The sequence below is a fragment of the Parambassis ranga genome, chromosome 6 (assembly GCF_900634625.1).
Source record: "Parambassis ranga chromosome 6, fParRan2.1, whole genome shotgun sequence".
Taxonomy (NCBI): Eukaryota; Metazoa; Chordata; class Actinopteri; family Ambassidae; genus Parambassis; species Parambassis ranga.
The window spans coordinates 15568163-15590600 of NC_041027.1; the positions used below are offsets into that span (position 1 = coordinate 15568163).

Below are 22438 nucleotides of genomic sequence, written 5' to 3' on the forward strand. Positions count from 1 at the left end.
GAAGAGGAGGGAGAGGGAGAGAGAGAGAGAGGGAGACAGGAGAGAGAGAGAGAGGAGGGGAGAGAGAGAGAGAGAGAGAGGGAGACAGAGAGACAGAGAGAGAGAGAGGGAGAGGGAGAGAGAGAGAGAGAGAGGGAGAGAGAGAGGGAGCAGTCCCAGCAGCATTCAGCAGAAGCTTGTAAGTGGCCTTCAGAGTAAAAGCCTTCAGGTTTGCAGGTTTTTTTTTATCTTTCTTCTTCTTCTTCTTCTTCTTCTTCATGTTAAATCATCCAAAGAAATGTTTATACCTCGAACTGTTATTGATATTTAATCATTAAAATCACAAGAGAAGTGTTGGTATAAAGGTCAGAGCATGTAGGCGACGAGTCTTATTTTGAAATCTGTAACCGGATGCAGCTGAAGTTCCGGTCGCGCGCTTGCTCCTCTGAAAAAGTACGAGCGGCTCCGCTCAGAACAGCACACGCGCCTGAGCGGCAGGAAGCGGAGCTGCGGGACAGACGGATCCGGTCCGGACACACTGCAGGGTCCTGTTTGTGGATTAAAAGCGTTAAAAGCTGAAGAAGCTCCGCGGGGCCCACGGAGTCCGCTGCTGTCCCGGGTCCACGTCCACGGTGAGTTCCCGGTCCGGGCTGTCAAAGTTCATTAGTGTGTCTGTGTCTGTGCGACGCGGTGAACGTCTGTTGTTGTCCCCTTAGAAACTCAGACACACCGCTGTGTGAAGGGTTCATGCTTGAACAGGGACCGGGACTAGAGTCAGTGCAGGGTCTTCCCACTAAACACATTCTCTTACCCGGAGTCCCCTGGAGTCTGTGCGGGGCCCTGGAGTCTGTGTGGGCCCCTCTCTGTGGGTCCTGGAGTCTCCTGGACCCTGTGCGGGCCCTGGAGTCTGTGTGGGCCCCTCTCTGTGGGTCCCGGAGTCTCCTGGACCCTGTGCGGGCCCTGGAGTCTGTGCGGGCCCCTCTCTGCGGGTCCTGGAGTCTCCTGGACCCTGTGCGGGGCCCTGGAGTCTGTGCAGCCCCTGTCAAAGCTCCTGTCCTGTTCTTATCGTGGTGTGCATCAGACATGCCGGGTTGGCTCAGACATAGCAGAGATCCTGGTGCAGATCCAGACTCATTTCCTGCTCAGACTCCTCATGCTGGACTTTCTGCACAGCTCTGGTCTGGCTCCTTCTTATCTGGTGGATTAGTGATGTTTGTGTGCCGGGCTCCTGCTGGCACTACTATGACTGTGGACGAACGTTTGGCCCCTGAGTCCAGACACGGACCCCCTCTCCTCTGTGGGACTCCACAGGTGGTTCCAGGTGTGGACATGTTGACGTGGGTGCTCCTTCTTGTGGACAGACTGAGCTCCTGTTCGGGGACACAGCGGCATGTGTGGGTCCTGGGTCTTTCTGCGGGTCTCACACAGGATTCGGTCTGTGGTGCAGACTGTGTGCTGCAGCGCCGTTTAAAGTCCTCACAGTTCTCATTGGACAGTGAGGTCAGAACGGACCTGATGTTGACCTGCTGCTGTCTCATCTGTGACTCAGAGGCTGAGCCGGGCTGAAGGCCTGAGGCCGGCTCGCCTGTGTCAGTGTTAGCCTGTTAGCCTGTGTTAGCCTGTTAGCACCCTGAAGGACCCGTAGCTGCTACGCTAACATCTAGACTTTATGGCTCATACTCAGCTGGTCATGGACAGCAGCTGTGTATGGATGTCTGCTGCCCTCCTGTGGTCATATGTAAACAGTGCAGGTCACATGGTGTTGGGGGCGGGGCTGTGAAGATAACAACAGGAAGTCGCTCACCAGCCAGGTGTGAACATGTCTGTAGTGATTATCAGCAGCTGTGTTGATCGAACTGTATCTGGTGATTTAAACCGTCCAAATGTTTGATTATGTCGTGCTGCTCATCGTTAAAGGACCAGTTAAAGGAGCAGTGTCTGATGTGGGGACATCTGGTGGTGAGACCTTGTAACTGCGTGTTTGTCTGGGCCTGGATGTCCTGGTGGTTCTGGTTTCTGATGTTTGATCCAGCAGATGTGACTCGCTCTTCAGACCACTCTAATGATTAACACTTCCTGCCCGGCCTCAGCGCTCAGGGCGTAGCTCCGCCCCGTCCCTCCTGCGGGGTCGTGGACTCTGGATCTGATCGGAGCTGTAGGTGTTTATCAGTCTGTTAGCGATAGTGTCTGGGCTTCCCCCTCTGGACGTCTCTTTGTTCCAGGCTCCTCGGAGAGCAAACAAGCGGTGGACGGAGCGCCGTGTTTCCTGAGGCCCGTCCTGTCAGCTGGGACGTGCTGTGAGTGCGGTGGGCGTCTTTGTTTGTGCAGTGAGATGAATTTACTGTAATTAGTAAACAGCAGCACTCAGACCTCAGAGTGACTCAGAGGGACTTTTTTTCAAAGATCAGGCGGGTCCTGTTCGCTGTCTGATGTTTACCCTTGTGATGTGGCTCCATGCAGCCTGCAGGGGGGGTCAGGGTCTGCGGTCTGTCATGATTCAGAACTGCTGAGTCGCACACTTTGTGTTGACCAAACACAGCGAGGCGTCTTTAACCTCTGCAGCAGCAGGGCTCCTCCTGATTCCTCCTGTCACTGTGACACAGTCTCTTCTTCGTCCTCAGACACTGAGACCCCATAGTATTAATCATGGACATGTCCAGCAGTTGTGCAGTTCCACCAGTGTCCACTAGAGGCTGTAAACAGTCATAATGATGATAAATAATGACAGATGCTATTGCCTTCAGTTTGCTCTGTCGCTATCAGAATCAGAATCCCTTCCTTTGTCCTCAGGGGAACTCTTTGGTACAGAGGTGAAAGAGTTAAAGTATGAAACATCTCATCCCTGAGGTTTATCTAAAAACTATAAACCAGTCTGACACGTTACAAAAACAGACTCCAACATCCTGGACGACCTGAACTCTGCTCAGCAGCACCTCCAGTGGTCAGGGTGGGAATCTTCAGTTTTCATGTTCCAATATTGTACAGATGGGTCCTTTAATGGCAGCACAGTGAACGTCTCTTCTCTCTTCTTGCTGCTCATTGGATGCCCGAGGCCTCAGGGGTTGGTTTGGTATTGTTAACTAGTTTAGAGCTTAGTGCACAGCTGGACTGCACAGCTGTCTGAGGGGGCCTCAGAGTCCAGAGCCTGGGAACGGGCCGGGACCTAATCTGTCCTCCTGACCCCAACAGGTGACGTGAAGAATGTAGAGGATTTAACAGCAGATGGAAACCACACACACACACAGACACACACACACTCACTCGCACGCACACACTCACACTCACACACACACACACACACACTCAGACACACACACACACACACACACACAGACACACACACTCACTCGCACGCACACACTCACACTCACACACACACACTCACACACACACACTCACACACACACACACACACACACACAGACTCACTCTCACACTCACAGACACACACTCACAGAAACACACACACACACACACTCACACACAGACACACACACACACACACACACACACACAGACTCACACACACACACACACACACAGACACACACACACACACACACACTCACAGACACACTCACACACACATTCACAGACACACTCACAGACACACACACACACTCACAGACACACACTCTCACACACTCAAAGACACACACACATTCACTCACACAGACACACACACACAGACACACTCACAGACACACACACACTCTCACACACTCACATTCACACAGACACACTGACACACACAGACACACACACTCACACACACTCACACACACACACTCACAGACACACACACACACACACACACTCACAGACACACACACTCTCACACACTCACAGACACACACACACACACACTCACAGACACAGACACACTGACACTCACAGACACACACTCACACACAGGCCTCCCACTCGGCCCTTTGCTGAAGCCTCATGTGATTCTTTCTTTGTCCCATTTTTCAGCAGCCATTAATCTGACCCTGATTTCCACGTCTCCTCCTTCCTGTCTAATAACACCACTTAGAGTTATTCAGCTTTTAATGTGCGTCATGCCAAAACTCAACACAACACAAACAAAGAACTTTAACTCTGTGAAAGTGTTCTGTGAGCTGGCTGTACAGGGAGTGCGACCTGCTGCTAGAACTCCTGTTCCTTCCAGATGAACCCACACAGAGCTCCATGCTTCATGACGTGGTTTCCTGCGGTCGCTCTGTGAATGGCTGCTGCAGCAGGCCTGTGAACAGCTCAGTCACTGTGTGTGTGTTGGGAGGGAGAGTCCGTGCGTAACATCATCTGTTGTCACTCGCTCCAAAGAGAAAAACAACATGGCCTCCTGAGGGTGGTGGTGGTGGTGCTCACACTCACAGCTGCTGCAGGAGGCCTGTCCGTGCTGATGTGGGAGTCGTGACATTTTGGACACAGTCAGTGCGATGAACAGCAGAGATCACATGACTCAGCGGCTGACTCGGCACCTTCTGACTCTGAGTGTGAAAGTTACACACCATAGTTCAGCAGGGAGTTTAAACCGGACCAACATGGCGGCTGTTTGGAAAAGTTTCTGAAGCGGCCTTTAGCCAGGCGTGGAGCAGCAGGTAACCATGGTAACAGGCACAAACAGTAGAGCGCTGGCCTCTGAACATTGAAGCTGGTGCCATGTTTACAGCCAGGAGTTAACACGTTAAAATAAACCTGGAATATTCTTTGGAATGTTTTTTTACTTCGTCCCACTTCTGTTCCCACGCTTGCCCTCATTTCCTGCTCCTCATCCAACAAGGTCACATCACTCGTTTCCCCTCCGCAGGTCTGAACTCATAGCCCAGTGTAATAACTCATCTGCTGTTATTTCTGAGCTCAGACATTAGGTACGAGCACAGACGCTTGTTAAAACAGTATCAGTCCTAAAGATGGCGTCCAGCTGCTCCACCTTCATTCCGGCGGCGAGCGCTCTGTGTGTGACTGGACTTATGTAAGTGGGACGACCCCTCCCTGAGGTTGGTTGTTTGGATATTTTTAAATACATTTCTCCTCGCTCTCTGTGTGGTTCCTGGCCTGATTATCCTCCAGCAGAGAGGCCACGAGATGGACGACACACACACACACACACAGAGACACACACACGAACACAGAGACACACACGAACACAGAGACACACACAGACACAGAGACACAAACACAGACACACACACTCTCTCTCTCTGTGTTTACTATTTAAACCATCTCAAACACACGTGTCAGTGTGGAGGTCAGGGTCGGCCGGTGGTGGGCGTCAGAGTGATGGAGGCGGAGGTGAGGGTGTAGATCAGAAGCAGCGTGGGTGGTGGGATGCCAGGTGTAGCTGCGTCACAGTGTTGCATAAGGGCTTACACAGGCGGAGGGGAAGTGGATGTGAAGGAGTGCTGGTCCAGGCCGTCCATCCCGTCCACCTGCACAGGGACGACCTGCTCTGTCCTGAGGTGCTCTCCTCCTATTTTAACATAAATATTCCAGCAGGAATTATAATCTCGTATAAATTGTGTCTGAGAGTGTGTGTGTGAAGTTGTGTGTCTGAGGTTGTGTGTCTGAGTGTCTGAGGTGTGTGTCTGAGGGTGTGTGTCTGAGGTTGTGTGTCTGAGGTTGTGTGTCTGAGGGTGTGTGTCTGAGAGTGTGTCTGAGGGTGTGTGTCTGAGGTTGTGTGTCTGAGGTGTGTGTCTGATGTTGTGTGTCTGAGGTTGTGTGTCTGAGTGTCTGAGGTGTGTGTCTGAGGGTGTGTGTCTGAGAGTGTGTCTGAGGGTGTGTGTCTGAGGTTGTGTGTCTGAGGTTGTGTGTCTGAGGGTGTGTGTCTGAGAGTGTGTCTGAGGGTGTGTGTCTGAGGTTGTGTGTCTGAGGTGTGTGTCTGAGGTTGTGTGTTGTGTTGTGTGTGAGGTTTGGATCAGCCTGAGTGGGAATGCCTGAGCACACACAGATTGGAGGCTGTTTATGATGGAATGTGATGCTTTCCATGTGGGCCGTCCTCTCGCTGTCCAAACAAAGCAGCCGTGCCAGGTTTCTCTGTGGACTGTCCTCCCACTCTGCCCATTTAAACAAATATCTGTGTGAAGTCTGCATGCTCCCTCTCCGCTCCTCGTGGAGGATCTCGGGGCTCCCTCAGGGCCCCCTCTGGCGGCATGTGTTCGGGGTGTGTCGCTCCTTTGTTAGTCTGGAATCTTTGGCACACAGCTGACCGTTGGAATAATAAACCTACGTGCTGTGGGGGGGCGACGGTGTTTGCACAGGGAAGAAGTGGGACACCACCCTCCTTCACAGTCCACACACTGAGTGTGGGTCAGGACTCAGTGTAGCTGTGCTTGGTGCTTGCTGACGGTGTATTCTGAACCTCAGTCTGAGGTGGAGAGCAGACGACCTGCTCCGACTCCCACAGTTAGTTTTCTGGAGGGGGGGTGTAGCTGGGAGATTGTTGGCCGACCTGCCTGCAGATTAATCCCTAATCTGTGTTCTGTGTTCTTTCATCTGTCATCTCTCTGAGCAGGATGTGCTCTGAGTTCCTGCTCTTTCAAACCCTCCATCTCTGACCTCTGCTTCAAATGTGATGATTGATTGTTCGCTACTTGTTGTGTGCTCAGTGTGTAGATGTATGTGTGAAAGCTGGATTAACCCATTTAAAGAGCTCCTCATTCTCATTGATTGCTGATTGATTTCTGGGTCAGTTAACACTTTGAGGTTCAGTGGTGTGAAGGTTGTCTTTGAAGGAAAGCTGTAATGAAATGTTAATCACTGCCACCTCTGCTGAGCATCACAGCGAGGATAAATGTCAGATACAAGCTCACAGCCCGACCCGTCTGTAGGTCTGTCTGACAGATTATTAATAAAAACAAAATAAAATGTGATTATTATCACATCATGATGATGTTTTTTCTCCTTGTTATGGAGAGATAATTATATTCTTTGATATAGAGGCTAATGTACGATGATATGAGCAGCAGAGTGGGTGTAGTTGTAGTTGTAGGTGCGGTTGTAGTTGTGGGTGTAGTTGTGGTTATAGTTGTGGGTGTAGTTGTGGGTGTGGTTGTAGTTGTGGGTGTAGTTGTAGTTGTGGTTGTAGGTGTGGTTGTGGGTGTAGTTGTGGGTGTAGTGGGTGTAGTTGTGGTTGTGGGTTGGGTTGTAGTTGTGGGTGTAGTTGTGGTTGTGGGTGTGGTTGTAGTTGTGGGTGTGGTTGTAGTTGTGGGTGTAGTTGTGGGTGTGGTTGTAGTTGTGGGTGTAGTTGTGGGTGTGGTTGTAGTTGTGGGTGTGGTTGTGGTTGTGGGTGTGGTTGTGGTTGTGGGTGTAGTTGTAGTTGTGGGTGTAGTTGTAGGTGTGGTTGTAGTTGTGGTTGTAGTTGTGGGTGTGGTTGTAGTTGTGGGTGTAGTTGTAGTTGTGGTTGTGGGTGTGGTTGTAGTTGTAGTTGTAGTTGTGGGTGTAGTTGTAGTTGTAGTTGTAGTTGTAGTTGTGGTTGTAGGTGTGGTTGTGGGTGTAGTTGTAGTTGTGGGTGTAGTTGTAGTTGTAGTTGTGGTTGTAGGTGTGGTTGTGGGTGTAGTTGTAGTTGTGGTTGTATTTGTGGGTGTGGTTGTAGTTGTAGTTGTGGGTGTAGTTGTGGTTGTAGTTGTGGTTGTGGGTGTAGTTGTGGGTGTGGTTGTAGTTGTAGTTGTAGTTGTGGGTGTGGTAGTTGTGGGTGTAGTTGTAGTTGTGGTTGTAGTTGTGGTTGTGGGTGTAGTTGTGGGTGTGGTTGTAGTTGTGGGTGTAGTTGTAGTTGTGGTTGTAGTTGTGGTTGTGGGTGTAGTTGTGGGTGTAGTTGTGGGCGTAGTTAAAGGCCTGCAGGGCTTCCAGTTCTCCTTCAGAGTGACAGCAGGTGGAGGCTCTCTTGATCCGTGGGCCTATTGTCACTGGGCTTCCCCGCCGCCATGTTTAAGAAGGAGCCTGGGTGGAGCTGCGTGTGCGCCGCCTCCTCCATCTGTCTGTGCTCACACACAGTGTACAGATGGAGGCTGTCCAGCTGCAGTGAGCCGCGGGCAGTTTGTAACGTTAGCAAACATCCCTGATCTAACAGGACGTCTGTTAACCCATGAGCTGCATCAGGGTGAGGCTGGAGCTGCTGCTCCTTACAGACCGCCGCACTTCACGAGCTGCAGATGGACTCTGTGCGTCTCCTTAGACCTGCAGAAGGTTCATCTGGACTCTTTAGCATGCTTCAGACCTCGTGTGACCTCAGAACCGTCTGTGTGCGTCTCTGTCTGAGCTGTCCGGGGGGACGGCTGCTCTGTGGGCACTGCTCCTGGCTGCAGTCTTGTTGGAAAGTCCCCCTCGGTCCCCTCCACGTGAAGCCTTGCTGCCGCTGTGACTCAGTTTTTCCTCTTTCTTGCTGACTTCTCCAAACACACTTGTCACATTGCAGCTTTCCCAGCTCTGCTCGCTGCAGCTCTGCTCGCTGCTGATTCAAATATGTGAATTCTTTATGTCTCCACAGTCCGAGGGCACGGAGAGGCGGGGAGAGGATGCGGCTCTGCTCAGCGGTCTGAGTTCCTGCGATGCTCGGCAGACCTCTGCATGCTTCTCTAAGGCCTCCAGAAGCTGAAGGATCAGTGACGGGTAAGACGGCCAGATGTGCTTGATGCTGAGCTGGATGAGAACTCTGATGGTTTGATTTAATGCTGACATTCATTCTCACCCGGCCTGGGTGTGTTTCCGTGGTGACCTCACACAGAGCTGCCGGCGTCCTGCTGTGTGTGAGCAGGAGCTCAGATCTTAATCACGGACGGGGTGTTGCTGTAATTCCAGAGCTGGAGGCGTAGCCCTAATCTCTCTGGCACATTATACAGTGAATCAGAGCTCGGACCAGCCGGTCAGATTTAGAGAGGTGCCTGTGCTCTTCTCCTCGTGTGAGCCTGGCGCTGATGAACCACCTCACACCCTCTCTCAGGGTTTCTCTCCGAGGTGATTGCTTTGTGCCAGGGTGGGTTATTTTGGAGGAAAGTGGTCCAAAGGGCCGGCTGGTCGAGGCCGGTTTTAGCTGCAGCATCCGATGGGAGCGACGTCCCCGTGCTGAGGCTGCGCGGACACTGATGGATGGCCTAGCTTTCTGTCGGCCTCCGGTCCCAGATGGGAGCCGTTGTTATGAAAATATAGCAGGAAGCAGGCTGACGGAGCGCAGAGAGGCGTGATGGATGACCACCTGCTGGGCCGCCGCTGTAGATATAGATAAACTAGAATTGTGGCCTCCAAGGAGCCGCTCTCACCAGAACCTGGTAAGTGCTGTGTAGGAGAACAGAGTGTGTGTGACTGAGGGGGGGGACCAGAAACCAGCAGACAGATGTAACCAATATCCCTGCCGAGCCACACTGGGAGCATGTGTTATAGCTGGAACTGGAGTCTGATCTCCCTCTCGGTTTCTGGGATCAAGACGGCAGCCTGTAAACCAGCTGCCTGTAAAACAGGCTGAGTCATGTAGGGCCGCTCTCAGAGCTGATCTACAGCCCTGGCAGCTGATGGATGGTTCTTGAGGTCCGGTCCTGGACTGAGAGTGTGGTTGTGGCTGCGGCCTGACAGGGTTTTTTGACGATGCGGCTCTTCACCTCCTGCTGAAGCACAGTGAGAGGTGGCCTTGAACCTCCTTGCTGCTGCCTGAAGGACTAACTTTGTGCCCCAGTTCCAGCAGCAGGGAGCAGGCCTGAGCAGAGAGAGGGACAGATCTGTGTTTGTGTGTGTAAGGCGGTTCAGGGCATAGCCTAATTCTCGTACCCTACTTTACCGCTCGCTGCTTCTGGGAGCTGCTGGGCTCCACTGACTCCACGGCTCCTCTGTATTTCTTTTCTTTGGACCAGATGGAGGATTGCTGGCTGGATGCTGCCGCTGTCACAGGAGGACGCACAGTGGCTGCACAGACTGACGGCTCAGACTGTCCTAAAAGAAGGTGCAGCATGTGCAGCAGCACCTACAGAGACCCACACTTCTCCTGCTGATCCACTCAGACCAGCTGAAGTCTGAAGACTCATGTGTGTCTTCAGACCTCCTGAGAACACTCAGAGAGCAGCAGCCCTTCAGATCCCTCCTTCCTCCTCTTTTCACAGCCTGACAAAGGAAGCAGAGGCTGCAAGTGTCAAAGGAAACAAGAGGGGAGGAGTCAGAGGGAGGCGGGGCTGAGAGGAGGAGGAGGAGGAGGAGGAGGAGGAGGAGGAGGAGGAGGAGGAGGGCACAAAAGGGAAAGCAGAGGAAGGGGAGGGACTCTGATGGACTCTCATTCACACTGGCGGCATTTGGCCTGAGAATGCGGTGGGGGGGGGGGGGGGGGGGGGGGGGGGGACAGGAATGTAGAGTTTAATGTGAGCCGCTGAAGGATGATGAGGAGCAGCGATGAAGGGTGAGGGTGGGCAGGATGTTGGACTGGCTGGAATGTGAGTCTGCAGCATGTACAGAATGTGCAGCTGCTCTGTGTGTGTCTGTGTTTCAGGCTGGATCCACACAGGGGATCGACTGGAGATATATGTTTCTATAAAATACATCCAAACACAGCTCACACAGCTGGACCCAGACTGAGGCCCAGAGGCCCAGAGGCCCAGAGGCCCGGTGCCACAGGGTCACTGTGTGTGTCCTGACTCAGTTCAGCTCAGTGGTGTTTGGCATGGTGGCCTCGGTGTGTGTGTCTGCAGTGTCTCTGCACAGGGACGCCGTCTTCAACCAAAATAGGTTTGTCACACTTTTCCACCATGTTCCAGTTTCCTGAGGAGGAGGAGGAGGAGGAGGAAGAGGAGGAGGAGGAGGAGGAGGAGGAAGAGGAGGAGGAGGAGAGGAGGAGGAGGAGGAGGAGAGGGGGAGGAGGAGGAGGAGGAGGAGGAGGAGTCTCCAGACGTTGTTTGGTCCCTGCTGAAAACTGAGCCAGTCTTTCTTTGGAAAGATGTGGTGCTGCTCTCACAGTCCCAGCACTCCACCAGGTGTGTGTGTGTGTGTGTGTGTGTGTGTTCAGACTCTATGGCTGTAGGTGTGTGTTCATGGTGTGGTACCAACAAAGAAGGATTCTGTGAAGTCTGTGTGCCGTTGCAGTGACACTGGGAGAAGTGGGACAGTGGTCCTCTGTGTGGTTGTCATGGATCCAGCAGCAGTTAACGTGCTTTCAGCTCACATTAGGCCGCCTGTGAGCAGCCTGTCAGCTTTAAGATGCTAAGGAGGGGTCCTGACCCCCCTGTCAGCCCTCTGACCCGCCCCCTCCTGTGTCCAATGTTTGGGGCCCCTGTCGCTATGGCGACAGAAGAGAAACCTGGACCACATGAACATGACAGGTTTAGAGTTTGTGCTGCACAGCTCAGTCGAAGAGAGTCAAGCACAGTAACATGCATGGGGTTAAAAGGGTGTGATGATGGTGATGAAGATGATGTGATGATGATGGTGATGAAGATGGTGTGATGATGGTGATGAAGATGATGGTGATGATGGTGATGATGATGGTGTGATGATGGTGATGAAGATGATGGTGATGATGGTGATGATGATGGTGTGATGATGATGGTGATGATGAAGAAGATGGTAATGATGATGATGATGATGATGGTGTGATGGTGGTGGTGGTGGAGGTGATGGTGATGACGATGATGACGATGATGATGATGATGATGGTGTGATGATGATGGTGATGATGAAGAAGATGGTAATGATGATGATGGTGATGATGATGGTAATGATGATGATGGTGAAGATGATGATGATGATGGTGAAGATGATGGTGATGATGGTGAAGATGATGGTAATGATGATGATGATGATGATGATGATGATGATGATGATGATGGTAATGATGATGATGATGGTGAAGATGATGGTAATGATGATGATGATGGTGAAGATGATGGTAATGATGATGATGATGGTAATGATGATGATGATGGTGAAGATGATGGTAATGATGATGATGATGGTGAAGATGATGATGATGGTGATGGTGATGATGGTGAAGATGGTGATTCAGACGCTCACACAGCCTTTCTGGACCGTGTCACACGCTGCAGCAGCAGATTAGTATTAGCAGCTTGTGTGTCAGCAGAGATCAGCCAGACTCTGAGCGCGCTCATTAACGGTGCTAATTGCTGTAGTAGCCGTGTAAACTTGGCAGGTTGGGACGACTTGGCCCGACTGTGCGGCCTAGAAATGTGTCCGAGCAGCGGGCCGCTGTCGGCCCTCCTCTCACCTTATTAACCATCCTCACTTCTACATGCTGACTCGGGCTTCTTCTCCTGTGGTGGACGGAGGAATGCTGCCGTGTGTCCCAGCTTTGTTCACCCTCACAGTCGTCACTGTGATGATGTTTTTAGAGCACAACAGGCCGTTTGTGCGCCGTGACCTCATCGTCATGCATCCTGTCGGCCATTGTTCTTCACACTCGGCTGTCTGTGTGTGTGTGCGTGTTTATAATGTCAATATTTTCCAGCAGTCCTGTGACCGTGACTCTGGTTTCTGCTGCGTGTCATTGAGCCGGTCCGACCTGTCGGAGCTGTTCTCCACACTTGTGAGTGGTTCCTGATGAGATGTGTGCAGGCAGCGGCCTTTGTTGCCGTCAGCGTGGTACAAATGAAAAGACCTCTTTCTTGTGCTGCCTCCAGCCCGGTTTGTGCTGCTTGAATGGATTTAATGAATGGCCCGGCCGGGGCCTCTGTGTGTGGGCCGTCAGTCTACTGTAGACCAGCTCTGGACATAGTTCTCTCTTTCTGACAGAGTACAGTTCATTTACAGCTCCTGTGGGGAGGACCTGAGTCTCTCACAGCCTTGAAGCCAAACATCTTATCCTCAGTTGTCTGGCAGCAGCAGGACTTCGTTTTAGGGAGCGAAGTCTCTCCAACTTGTTTGTAAGACCTGACATGGACCTCTGTTTGTTCCTCTCTTAGACCGAGTGGCCCCTCAGAGCCTCCACCATGGCCCTGGTTCAGCCTCTGCCCATATCTGCTGAGCCCCACAACCCTGGGCTCAGCGTGGGGGCTCGCAGACGACACCGCTCTGGCCCTTCACCCCCCATCAACGCACCTCCCTCCTCCACTCTGGATCCCATGGGTTCTGTCAGCAGCCTCATTCCCGCCCGCCCGGGCCCCTACCCGGAGCTAGGGGCCCGGGTTCGACGGCCCACGGCGGGAGCTTCCTGCCTGGGCCACGAGTCCCCTCAGGATGCCTTACTGCAGAACCTCCCACCGCTCAAGAAACAGAGCTCCATGACGTCCAGCAGGGTGGAGAAGGAGGGCGGGAACGGGAACTACACCTACCTGAGTGAGGACTATATGGACGGCTGGAACGAGAACCACCTGGCCCCTGTCAGTCCAGGAAGTGAGGCGGACGAGACAAAGGACGGATCGAGGCTGAATGGAATCATGGGGGGCCCTCCTCCAAAACTGATCCCGGTGTCAGGCAAGCTGGAGAAGGTGAGCCTGCTGACACCAGTGTGTGTGTGTGTGTCCTGTGTGTGTGTGTCCTGTGTGTGTGTGTCCTGTGAGTGTGTGTGTGTGTCCTGTGAGTGTGTGTCCTGTGAGTGTGTGTGTGTGTCCTGTCAGTGTAACGTCTTGTGTGTGTTCTTCCTTTAGAACATGGAGAAAACTGTGGTCCGGCCCACTGCCTTCAAACCCGTCATCCCTAAGAGCCGCGCCGCCATGCAGTATCTGTCCCCTCGCCACTGTGCCAACGCATCAGACAGCCTAAACAACCTGAACCTGCTCAGCCCCGCCCACAGGGAGGTGTCGCCTTCCTGCTCAGAGAAACGCAGCTCCTACAGCAGCGGCCGGAACGTCGGCGGCAGCAGCCAGTCCTGCTCGCTCTCAGACTCTGGTCGCAACTCCCTCTCCAGCCTGCCGCCTTACAACAGCACCGGCTACAGTCAGGCATCAGGAGAGGCGGCCGGCGGCCACCTGGAGCCCACTAAGAGCGCCCCGGCGCCGGTCGGTGCACATGGACACTCCAACTCAGACAGCGGGCGCTCCTCCTCCAGTAAGAGCACGGGCTCCGGGTCCATCAGCGGCCGGGGTCAGCCGCTGTCAGACAGCGGGTCCAGCGGGCGCTCTCCTGGCCCGGTGGAGGGTTATGAATGCGTGGTGAAGGACCTGGAGGACAAGCTGAGGGAGAGAGACCTGGAGCTGCAGCAGCTCAGAGACAACCTGGATGACAATGAAGCCGCAATCTGTCAGGTGGGTGTCGGTCCGAGCAGGATCGGGCTCTGGTCTCTGTGTGCTCTGACCCCTGTGCCTCCTGCTGTTGAAGGTCTATGAGGAGAAGCAGAAACGCTTTGAGCTGGAGCTGGAGGAGCTGAGGCAGGGCTGCGCCACCAGGATGCAGGTCGCCTCCCAGAAGGCCCAGCGAGCTCAGCAGGTGCTTCAGCTGCAGGTTAGAACCACAAATACACAGCGAACACTCACGGCCTGCACTGAGCGTGTCACTGATCTGATCTGTGATTGGCTGCAGGTTTACCAGCTGCAGCAGGAGAAGAAGAAGCTGCAGGAGGACTTCTCTCAGCTGCTGAAGGAGAGGGAGCAGCTGGAGGAGCGCTGCACCTCCTATGAGCACGAGAAGATCCAGCTGGGTCCTCGACTGGAGGAGACCAAGTGGGAGGTGAGTGGAGACGCAAAATGACATCACACAGCACAACAAAACAAATCAGTGACGTCTGATCTCTCTCCTCAGGTGTGTCAGAAGTCAGGCGAGATCTCGTTGCTGAAGCAGCAGCTGAAGGAGGTGCAGGGGGAGCTGGCTCAGCGCGTGGGCGAGATCGTGTCCCTGCGGGGTCAGCTCCGAGAGACCCGTGGCGAGCTGACCAACACCCAGGTGCAGCTGCAGGAAGCCCACGGCACGACCCGCACACGAAGCCTGGAGCTGGAGGTCTGCGAAAACGAACTGCAGCGCCGCAAGAGCGAGGCGGAGCTGCTCAGAGAGAAGGTGGGCCGCCTGGAGGGAGAGCTGGCCCACCTAAGAGAGGCTATGGCCAATCAGGGCCCAGCAAACAGACAGTGTCAGGCCTTCCAGGATGCGGAGGAGCACCTGCTCGCCTACGAGAGCGACGAGGCGAAGGCCCAGCGGCAGAGCAGCACGGAGGCCCTGCAGAACGTGCAGACGCAGATGGACAGGATGAGAGCCGAGCTGGCGTTCGAGCACCAGAGGGCCGAGCAGCAGACCGGCAGCTTCGAGGAGGAGCGGAAGATCTGGCAGGAGGAGAAGGACAAAGTGATCCGCTACCAGAAGCAGCTGCAGCAGAACTACGTGCAGATGTACCGCAGGAACCGCGAGCTGGAGCAAATGCTGCAGGAGCTCAGCCAGGAACTGGAGAGCAGAGAGGAGGACGAGGGCAGCGGCAACGAGATCAACTTTGATGAGATCGCTGCGACAGAAATCTGACCTCCTGTCTCCACACCCGTTTTTTTTTATTTGCACTACTGTCAGCTAAAGTTGCCCTTCATGCCACAGATCTGATGATGGTCACCTCAGCCCTCCTCCACTAACATCCTCTTCACACACTCAGAAGGTGTGTGTGTGAGTAACCTCTCCAACCTTTCACTCTCCTCCACCTCCTGTGTCGGCTGTGACTCCACCCTCCCACTCTGCCAGCCGTCATTAGTGGATGGAACCCACGGAAACCACACACTCAGAGTGTGTGTGTCTGCTTCCCTGTCTCAGATTGTGTGGGAACAGGCGGCATGTTTGTGCACTCATCTGTGGGGCCGACACATTAAACCTTCCACAGCAGGTGTCAGAGCTGGAGGTGTAATGTTGTAAAGGGTCATGAATAAAAAACACATTTTGTCTGACGCACATATTTAATGTTGAACCAGGTGTGAACATGGCCGATCGTCTGAATGAACATGAAGGTCAATCCACCGGCGTGGATCAGCTGTCTGACTCCAGCTGCTGTGAGGTGTGACGCAGGCTGCTGCACTGATGTTACACACTCTGTAAATACCCCTCACACACACACACACACACACAGGAAACACACACATGGCCACTGTGAATAGACCAAAGCAAAGTTGCGCACATTACACTCTGCTCCGACAGATATGACGCCTGTTTGTTCCTCAGTATAATTTTATAATCCGCGATCTTTGTATGAAGACATTAAATGTATATTTTCATGCTGTACATTTCTGGAACAAAGCCACGATGGTTTTAATTAAAAAAGACTAAATCTACGGGAGCTCAGCTGTGTTTTTGTTCTCCTCCTGTCACACTGTAGAGAAACGTCTCTGAGCAGCTCGTGTCTGCCCCCTTCTGGTCGAACGAGTCCGAATCTTGATTCCACCGAGGAGCTGAAGGCACACAGTAAAACAGCAGGAGCACCGATGATCATCACCACATGTGATTTACTGTCCTGTGAGGGCGCCGCAGTCCCAGCACGCCTCAGCTGTCTGTGTCAGAGGGTTTTGGGGACTTTGACAACAAACAGCATGGGGTCTTTGGCCTTGTTGCTGAAGGCTTTCCGGATGATGTCGACGGCGTGCTGGTGGGTCACTCCCTGCAGGGACACTCCGTCCACCGACAGCAACTCAAATCCCGCCTGGGACCGGAGGGAGAGGGGGGCACAGATTAGAGACTGCGGTGAGATCACATGATAGCCCGTCTCACCTGGCTTGTGTTACCTTGAGCACTTCACAGGTGGAGGCGGCTCCTCCAGGGAAGATCTTCTCGATCTTCACCGCCGGCTGGACCTTGGACTCCATCCCACCAGAGATGCTGATGCCTGCAGCGTCACAGAGCGGTGAGAGACGGACTCACACTGAACTGTGTGTGTGTGTGTGAGTGTGAGTTTACCCAGTGACTGCTTGGTCTTGGAGATGCTGACGGTCTTCAGCTCGTACTCGGCGCCGTTCTCCACCTGATGGCCGTTCATCTGTTGGCCCCCCATCTGCTGATCTGAACCAAAGACCTCTGAGAGCAGCGGTCGAGTCCGGCGCGCAGCGCTCTGCAGCGTGAACACCGTCTCTCTACTTCTGTCTCCACTTTTACTTTTAGAGTGTCCGTTTCTGACGAGGGACTGTCCCCTCTCTGAGTCCACCCTGTCTGGAGCCGAGTGCAGGGAGACCTCGTCAAAGTGGACAGAGCGGATGGTGCCGATGTCCGTCCGCAGAGGAGGCTGGGAGTCGCCGCTCCGGGCCAGCAGCCAGTTGGGAAGCATCGGGCTGGAGGAGGCGGGTCTGAGGTCTCCGGACTCTGCGTTGTATCCGTCCACCGGGATGTCCAGGAGTGGCGTGAAGGACCTGGGTGTCTGAGGCCTCTCTCTGGATCCTCGAGGCAACGTCAGGCTGAGCTTCTCCAGCTCGTCCAGCAGGTGGCTCTCCTTCTCCACCTCCTCAGCACTGTGGAGCTCGAAGCCTCCTCTGTAATCTGCAGGGACGGCAGAGGGATTCATGCCTGTATTTATTGGTTTCTGTCCTCTGTCTGAGCCTCCACAGAGGTCTTCCTCACATGATGAAGATGACCTATGGTGGAGGAAGTACTGACCTGGGATGGGAGTGATGAGGCGCCGTTTGGGGGCTCGGCCAGACAAAGGAGAGCGAAGAGGAGGCGTTCGGACTGAAACAGAGAAACCAGCTGATGTATGGTGTGTGACGGGTGTGCGTGTGTTCTGGATGCTGCTGATACACACCGGAGCGATACTTCAGGAGGTCGTAGGCTTCGACCTCGACTGCAGCCACCATGTTGTTGAAGAGACTGAGGTCAGACGGAGGAAGCAGCATCCTGAGAAAGAGCACAGGACATTTGGATCAGTGTCCCTCTGCTGGTTGTGGACAGCCGTGCCCCTCCCACAGTGTCCTGCTGTCCTGTCCTTCCTCACCTGACCTCTCTCAGCAGCAGCAGCTTCTCAGGACGGTCCAGCACCACCAGCAGGTGGCGTATCAGGTTCTCCACTGACTGCTCTGCTACGTACTGTGGGAGTGAACAGCGGTTTAATGTCGGCGTCAGAGGCGCAGCTCTGATGACACGCGAAGCTTCGTACCCTTCTGCACGTCTTCATCACCACAGCCACCTCCTCCTCCGTCAGCAGCCTGCGGCTCATGTCCTCCACCGCTCCCAGCATCTCTGAGTTTGGCGTGGCGCTAACCTGGCGGCCTCCTGAAACGTGTGAAGCAGTCACAGATTAAAGAGGAACAGGATCCACACCACCAGCTCCAAGTCACGAGACTGAATAAACTGCAGCTACCTCTGCCTCTGTCTGAGGACGGGGACTTGGAGCGCCCTCTGGAGGCGTCTTTCCTGCGCCCCCCTTTGAACAGCAGGTTCACGAAGGTCTTGGAGCGCTGCAGGGTGCCCTTCTCCTCCGGGTCCTTCCCTTTCTGCTTCTTCTCTTTCTTTTGTTTGATTTCTGTGATCAGACACCAGCTGTCACTCATGTGTCTGCCTCCGCCCCCTCCATGAATCCCCACCCTCACCTGCCACGGTGACCTGGCTCTGCGACCGGCTGATGGGCCGGCTCGGCCTGCTCAGAGCCAGCAGCACGGCCGTCTTTGGCGACTCTTTCCTCCCTCTTCCTCCCTCCTCCTCCCCCCTGCGGATCACGGTGTCTTTCAGCAGGGTGGTTGGTCCGAGGCTGCGGGTGGTGTCGGCGCCGGCCCTCTGAGAGGACAGGTCCGTCTGCATGGCAGTCTCCGTCCGCTCAGACTCGGGTCTAGACAAAAAAACAAACATCATGAGCTCTAACCTGTGGTCTGTCGCCCCCTGTTGGTCGTCTCCAGTCTGACCCTGACCTCTGGTCCTCGGTGGAGATGGAGACGTCCACCATGTCTGAGCCGAACGGCAGGCTGGGCGGGAACATGACCTGCGACAGGCCGCTCAGAGAGCTGACCGGGGTGCCGGAGGACAGAGACGAGGCGGAGGAGTTGGACTCTGAGCCCTGGGAGGAACATTTCTGAGCACCGTTGGCCACTGGGGAGGAAACAGAGACCGTGGTCGTCCTCCATGCAGACAGAGTAACTGACACATGAAAACATACGTACACTTGTTCAGCCAGCGGTACTCTGCCACCATCTCCTTATAGGCCGGGTACCGTCCCGCTTCCTGTGCAGAGATGACCACAGATATGCAAATGAGATACAGTGGAGAGCCTGAAACATTTATGGGACGGCCATATTTGATAAAGAGTAACCTGAGACGCTCCTCCCCCTCCCCCTCCTCCTCCTCTTCGTCACATTTCCCTTCCTGACTCTCTGCTAACCTTTGATAGTTGTGCTGCTTTCTAACTCTGGTTTCCACGAACCAATCGAAAGGATCGCCGAACAAAACTCAGAGCGGCTCAGTGCTCCCAGCAGCACCTGATCCGGCTGCCTGGTGAATAATGCACACGGCCTGGCTGTTTTTCACAGCGCGAAACCCAACCTCAGCAAGTAAAGTGAGCGAATATTACAAGTGCATGCCAGCTGTCAGCCACACACACACACACACACACACACTCTCTCTCACACACACACACTCTCACACACAGTCTGTTTTCATGTGAGAGAATTCCAGATGAAAGGCAGACAACAGGTCAGAGAGGCGCTGATGCTTTCTCATAACAAAGAGTCAATATGGAAGCTGATACAACACTGCTGCTGCGGACACAGTGATCACACACACACAGACACACACACAGAGACACACACAGGGAGACACACAAACACACACAGAGAGACACACACAGACACAGTGATCACACACACACAGAGACACACACACAGAGAGAGACACACACACACACACAGAGACAGAGAGACACACACAGAGACACACACAGAGACACACACAGACACAGTGATCACACACACACAGAGACACACACATACAGACAGTTGTGTAATGTGTTATTTTAAACAGCCTTGTTGTGTCATAGACAACATCATTTAGCCTCCCAGAATGCATCTGTTCCGTGTCCTCTGTCCACTAAAATCCTGTCTGTGTCCCCCTTTCAGAGGCTGCTTCCTTCAAAGGCTGTTGTTGTAGACTGATGATGTCACAGCGGCGCCATGAGCCTCCTTCAGAGGCGTCTTTCTTTCCCCTGTTAGTGACGGATGCATCAGGTGGATCCACACCCCGACATATCCCAGGATCCATTGCTCCGGTGATGGACTACAGTACAATACACTGGTTGTTAAGTCAGACTGTCTGTTTATCATAATTTGCTGTTGCCTAGCAACCAGCCGTTGGTTTGGAGTCCAGTGATGGATCCTGGGATATGCTGCGCAGTGAAGGATCCACCGGATGCACCCTTTGTTAGCAGAGAGAAGGAGGAGGTTGCGTCGCTGTGATGTCATCAGGCAGGAGGCAGCCTGTGGGCGGGGCCACGGGTGTAGAACTCTCAGGTGTAACCCGGACTCTCACCTTGATGGTGAGCATGACGTGGGTGTGGCTCTTCAGCACCTCCACCGCGCTGCTGTGGCTGATGTCCTCAAAGCTCACTCCGTTGGCTGCCAGGATCTGGTCCCCCATTTTGATTCCGTTCTGCTCCGCCAGGCCGCCCGGGTCCAGTCTGAGACAGCGAGACGTTCAGCACCAGCACCAAAGACTGTCCAGAGGCAGACGTTCGGTACCTACTTGGAGACGTAGATGCCCAGACCGAACTCCTTCCCCCCGCGGATGTTGAAGCCCAGGCAGTAGTCATCAGAGGTGGTGTAGAGGTGGACGATCCTCCGCAGGGCGCTGCCTGAGCTCGCCTCCGACGGCGTCTGGCCGCTCTCCTCCACCACCATCCGCCGGTGGATCAGATCCACCCTGAAAAGTGCACACATCAACGACTGCCCTTCAAAATAACAGGGTAGAGACGATGAACGAGGAGCCCCCCCTCACCAGGTGGTCTTCTCCTTGGAGTAGCGGATGCCGGGGACTTTCCCCACCCGCCTCACCACCATCCTCAGCCTGTTGTTTCCTGTCAGCACCTTCACCGCGCTGCTCATGGTGATGCTCTCCAGGCTGATGCCGTTCACCTCCACCAGCTTATCTCCAACCTGCAGGCCTGCTGCCTCTGGAACCAACACACCGTTTACACACACACACACACACCGCCCCGGCATTTATCTCCACACCCACCGGCCGTGCTGTCGTCCTCCACCTTGCTGACGAAGATGCTGAGGCCGTGCTCGGAGCCTCCGCGCACGCTGAAGCCCAGCTTCCCGTCCACGCTCTTGTCCACCGTGATGGTGTGGAGGTCCTCGCTGTCGTCTCCACCTGGAAGCACCCAGCACTGACCTCAGAGGCGGTGCACGCAGCAAAGAGTCTAAGTCTAAGTAATCTGCTCCTCACCATCCACAGGAGAGTTGATGAGGATGACCCGGCCCATGGGCGAGGAGGATCGGATTCCACGCCGTCGCTGCTCCTTCTTCCGTAAGAGGTTACGTGTAGCCGTGTGTGACCCCTGAGTCCCGGGGGTCTTCTCCCTGCGGGAAGGGTCTGACGACTGAGCCATGGCAGCTGGAAGGGTCTGCTCTCAGGGCTCAGCTCCAGGTGGAGGAGTCTGGTGGAGGAGGAGGAGGAGGAGGAGGAGGAGGAGGAGGAGGAGGAAAAAGAGGAGGAGGAGGAGGAGGAGGAGGAAAAAGAGGAGGAGGAGGAGGAGGAAGAAGAGGAGGAAGAAGAAAGAAGAGGAAGAGGAGGAGGAGGAGGAAGAAGAGGAGGAAGAGGAAGAAGAAGAAAGAGGAGGAGGAGGAGGAAGAGCAGCAGCAGGGTCAGACAGTGTGCCCTCTGCCTCCTGAAAGTGCTTCAGAGTGAATGTGACTCACTGATGCAGGATGCTCTGCAGCATGACAACAGACCGTCTGACTCCCTGCAGTCACACTGTGCTCCCATCATGCACTTCTCTCACCTGTTTTAGGGACAAACACACACACACACAAAACAAACACACACACACACAAAACAAACACACACACATACACACAACAAACACACACACATACACACAACAAACACACACACATACACAAAACAAACACACACATACACACAACAAACACACACACCTCCTGCGGGTCAGAATCAGGACTTAATTGGTTTATTTTGGGTTATTTAAGTCAGACCTGACCCACTTGCAGAATCAGGAGGTCACATGGTGCTGTAACCATGGTAACGTGTCACTAAACTTAACCCGTGTCCTCGTGTCGTCAGCTCGGGGTTTCCCCGGTCTGTCAGCACCGCAGCACTCAGCAAAGATGAAACATTACTAATCAATTCACAGTTAATCAGTCTGATTAACCGTTTAACGTCTTGCTGACGTCATTTTCTCCGCTAAAGATCCCCAGACTCAGATAACTGCTCCTGTGGAGGAGGCGCAAACACTCACCGCACAGCTCAGGCTGGAGGCGCAGAGCGGAGTCCATCCCGCACCGTCAGCGCGCCTGGGTCCGTCATGTTTGCGTGCAGAGGCTCAGCGCACCTGAGAGCGGACACCTCTAAGCCCCGCCCACAGGCCGCGCCGATTGGCTGGACTCTGGCGGAATGCAGGCGTTTGATTGGATGAATAACG

At 54.0% G+C, this 22438-nt stretch overlaps 2 protein-coding genes across 6 annotated transcripts; one reads left to right on the plus strand and one right to left on the minus strand.

Annotated features, from left to right (window-relative positions):
* The first annotated feature begins 435 nt into the window (after window positions 1–435).
* Window positions 436–16084, plus strand: LOC114437464 (leucine zipper putative tumor suppressor 2 homolog). 4 transcript variants are annotated; one of them, XM_028408169.1, is made up of 7 exons: window positions 436–611; window positions 8468–8589; window positions 12870–13394; window positions 13554–14150; window positions 14224–14346; window positions 14425–14571; window positions 14644–16070. In XM_028408169.1, the coding sequence occupies exons 3-7, from the start codon at window positions 12897–12899 to the stop codon at window positions 15349–15351; spliced, it is 2073 nt and encodes a 690-aa protein (XP_028263970.1). In that variant the 5' UTR covers window positions 436–611; window positions 8468–8589; window positions 12870–12896; the 3' UTR covers window positions 15352–16070. The 4 variants fall into 4 exon arrangements, with proteins under 4 accessions (XP_028263970.1, XP_028263971.1, XP_028263969.1 ...); XM_028408170.1 differs by lacking the exon at window positions 436–611 and adding an exon at window positions 6338–6387; XM_028408168.1 differs by lacking the exons at window positions 436–611; window positions 8468–8589 and adding an exon at window positions 8910–9245 and having other exon boundaries at window positions 14644–16079.
* A 21-nt stretch (window positions 16085–16105) lies between these two features.
* LOC114437463 (PDZ domain-containing protein 7-like) lies at window positions 16106–22358 on the minus strand. 2 transcript variants are annotated; one of them, XM_028408164.1, is made up of 18 exons: window positions 22256–22358; window positions 21696–21778; window positions 21223–21433; window positions 21010–21147; window positions 20770–20944; window positions 20518–20694; window positions 20305–20452; window positions 18945–19005; window positions 18696–18873; window positions 18381–18616; window positions 18152–18313; window positions 17948–18063; window positions 17786–17877; window positions 17597–17688; window positions 17452–17523; window positions 16762–17334; window positions 16590–16690; window positions 16106–16507 (listed from the first exon to the last, which is right to left on the minus strand). In XM_028408164.1, exons 3-18 carry the CDS (start codon window positions 21383–21385, stop codon window positions 16364–16366), a joined length of 2628 nt encoding a protein of 875 aa, XP_028263965.1. In that variant the 5' UTR covers window positions 21386–21433; window positions 21696–21778; window positions 22256–22358; the 3' UTR covers window positions 16106–16363. The 2 variants fall into 2 exon arrangements, with proteins under 2 accessions (XP_028263965.1, XP_028263966.1); XM_028408165.1 differs by having other exon boundaries at window positions 21696–22312.
* Window positions 22359–22438: the final 80 nt, after the last annotated feature.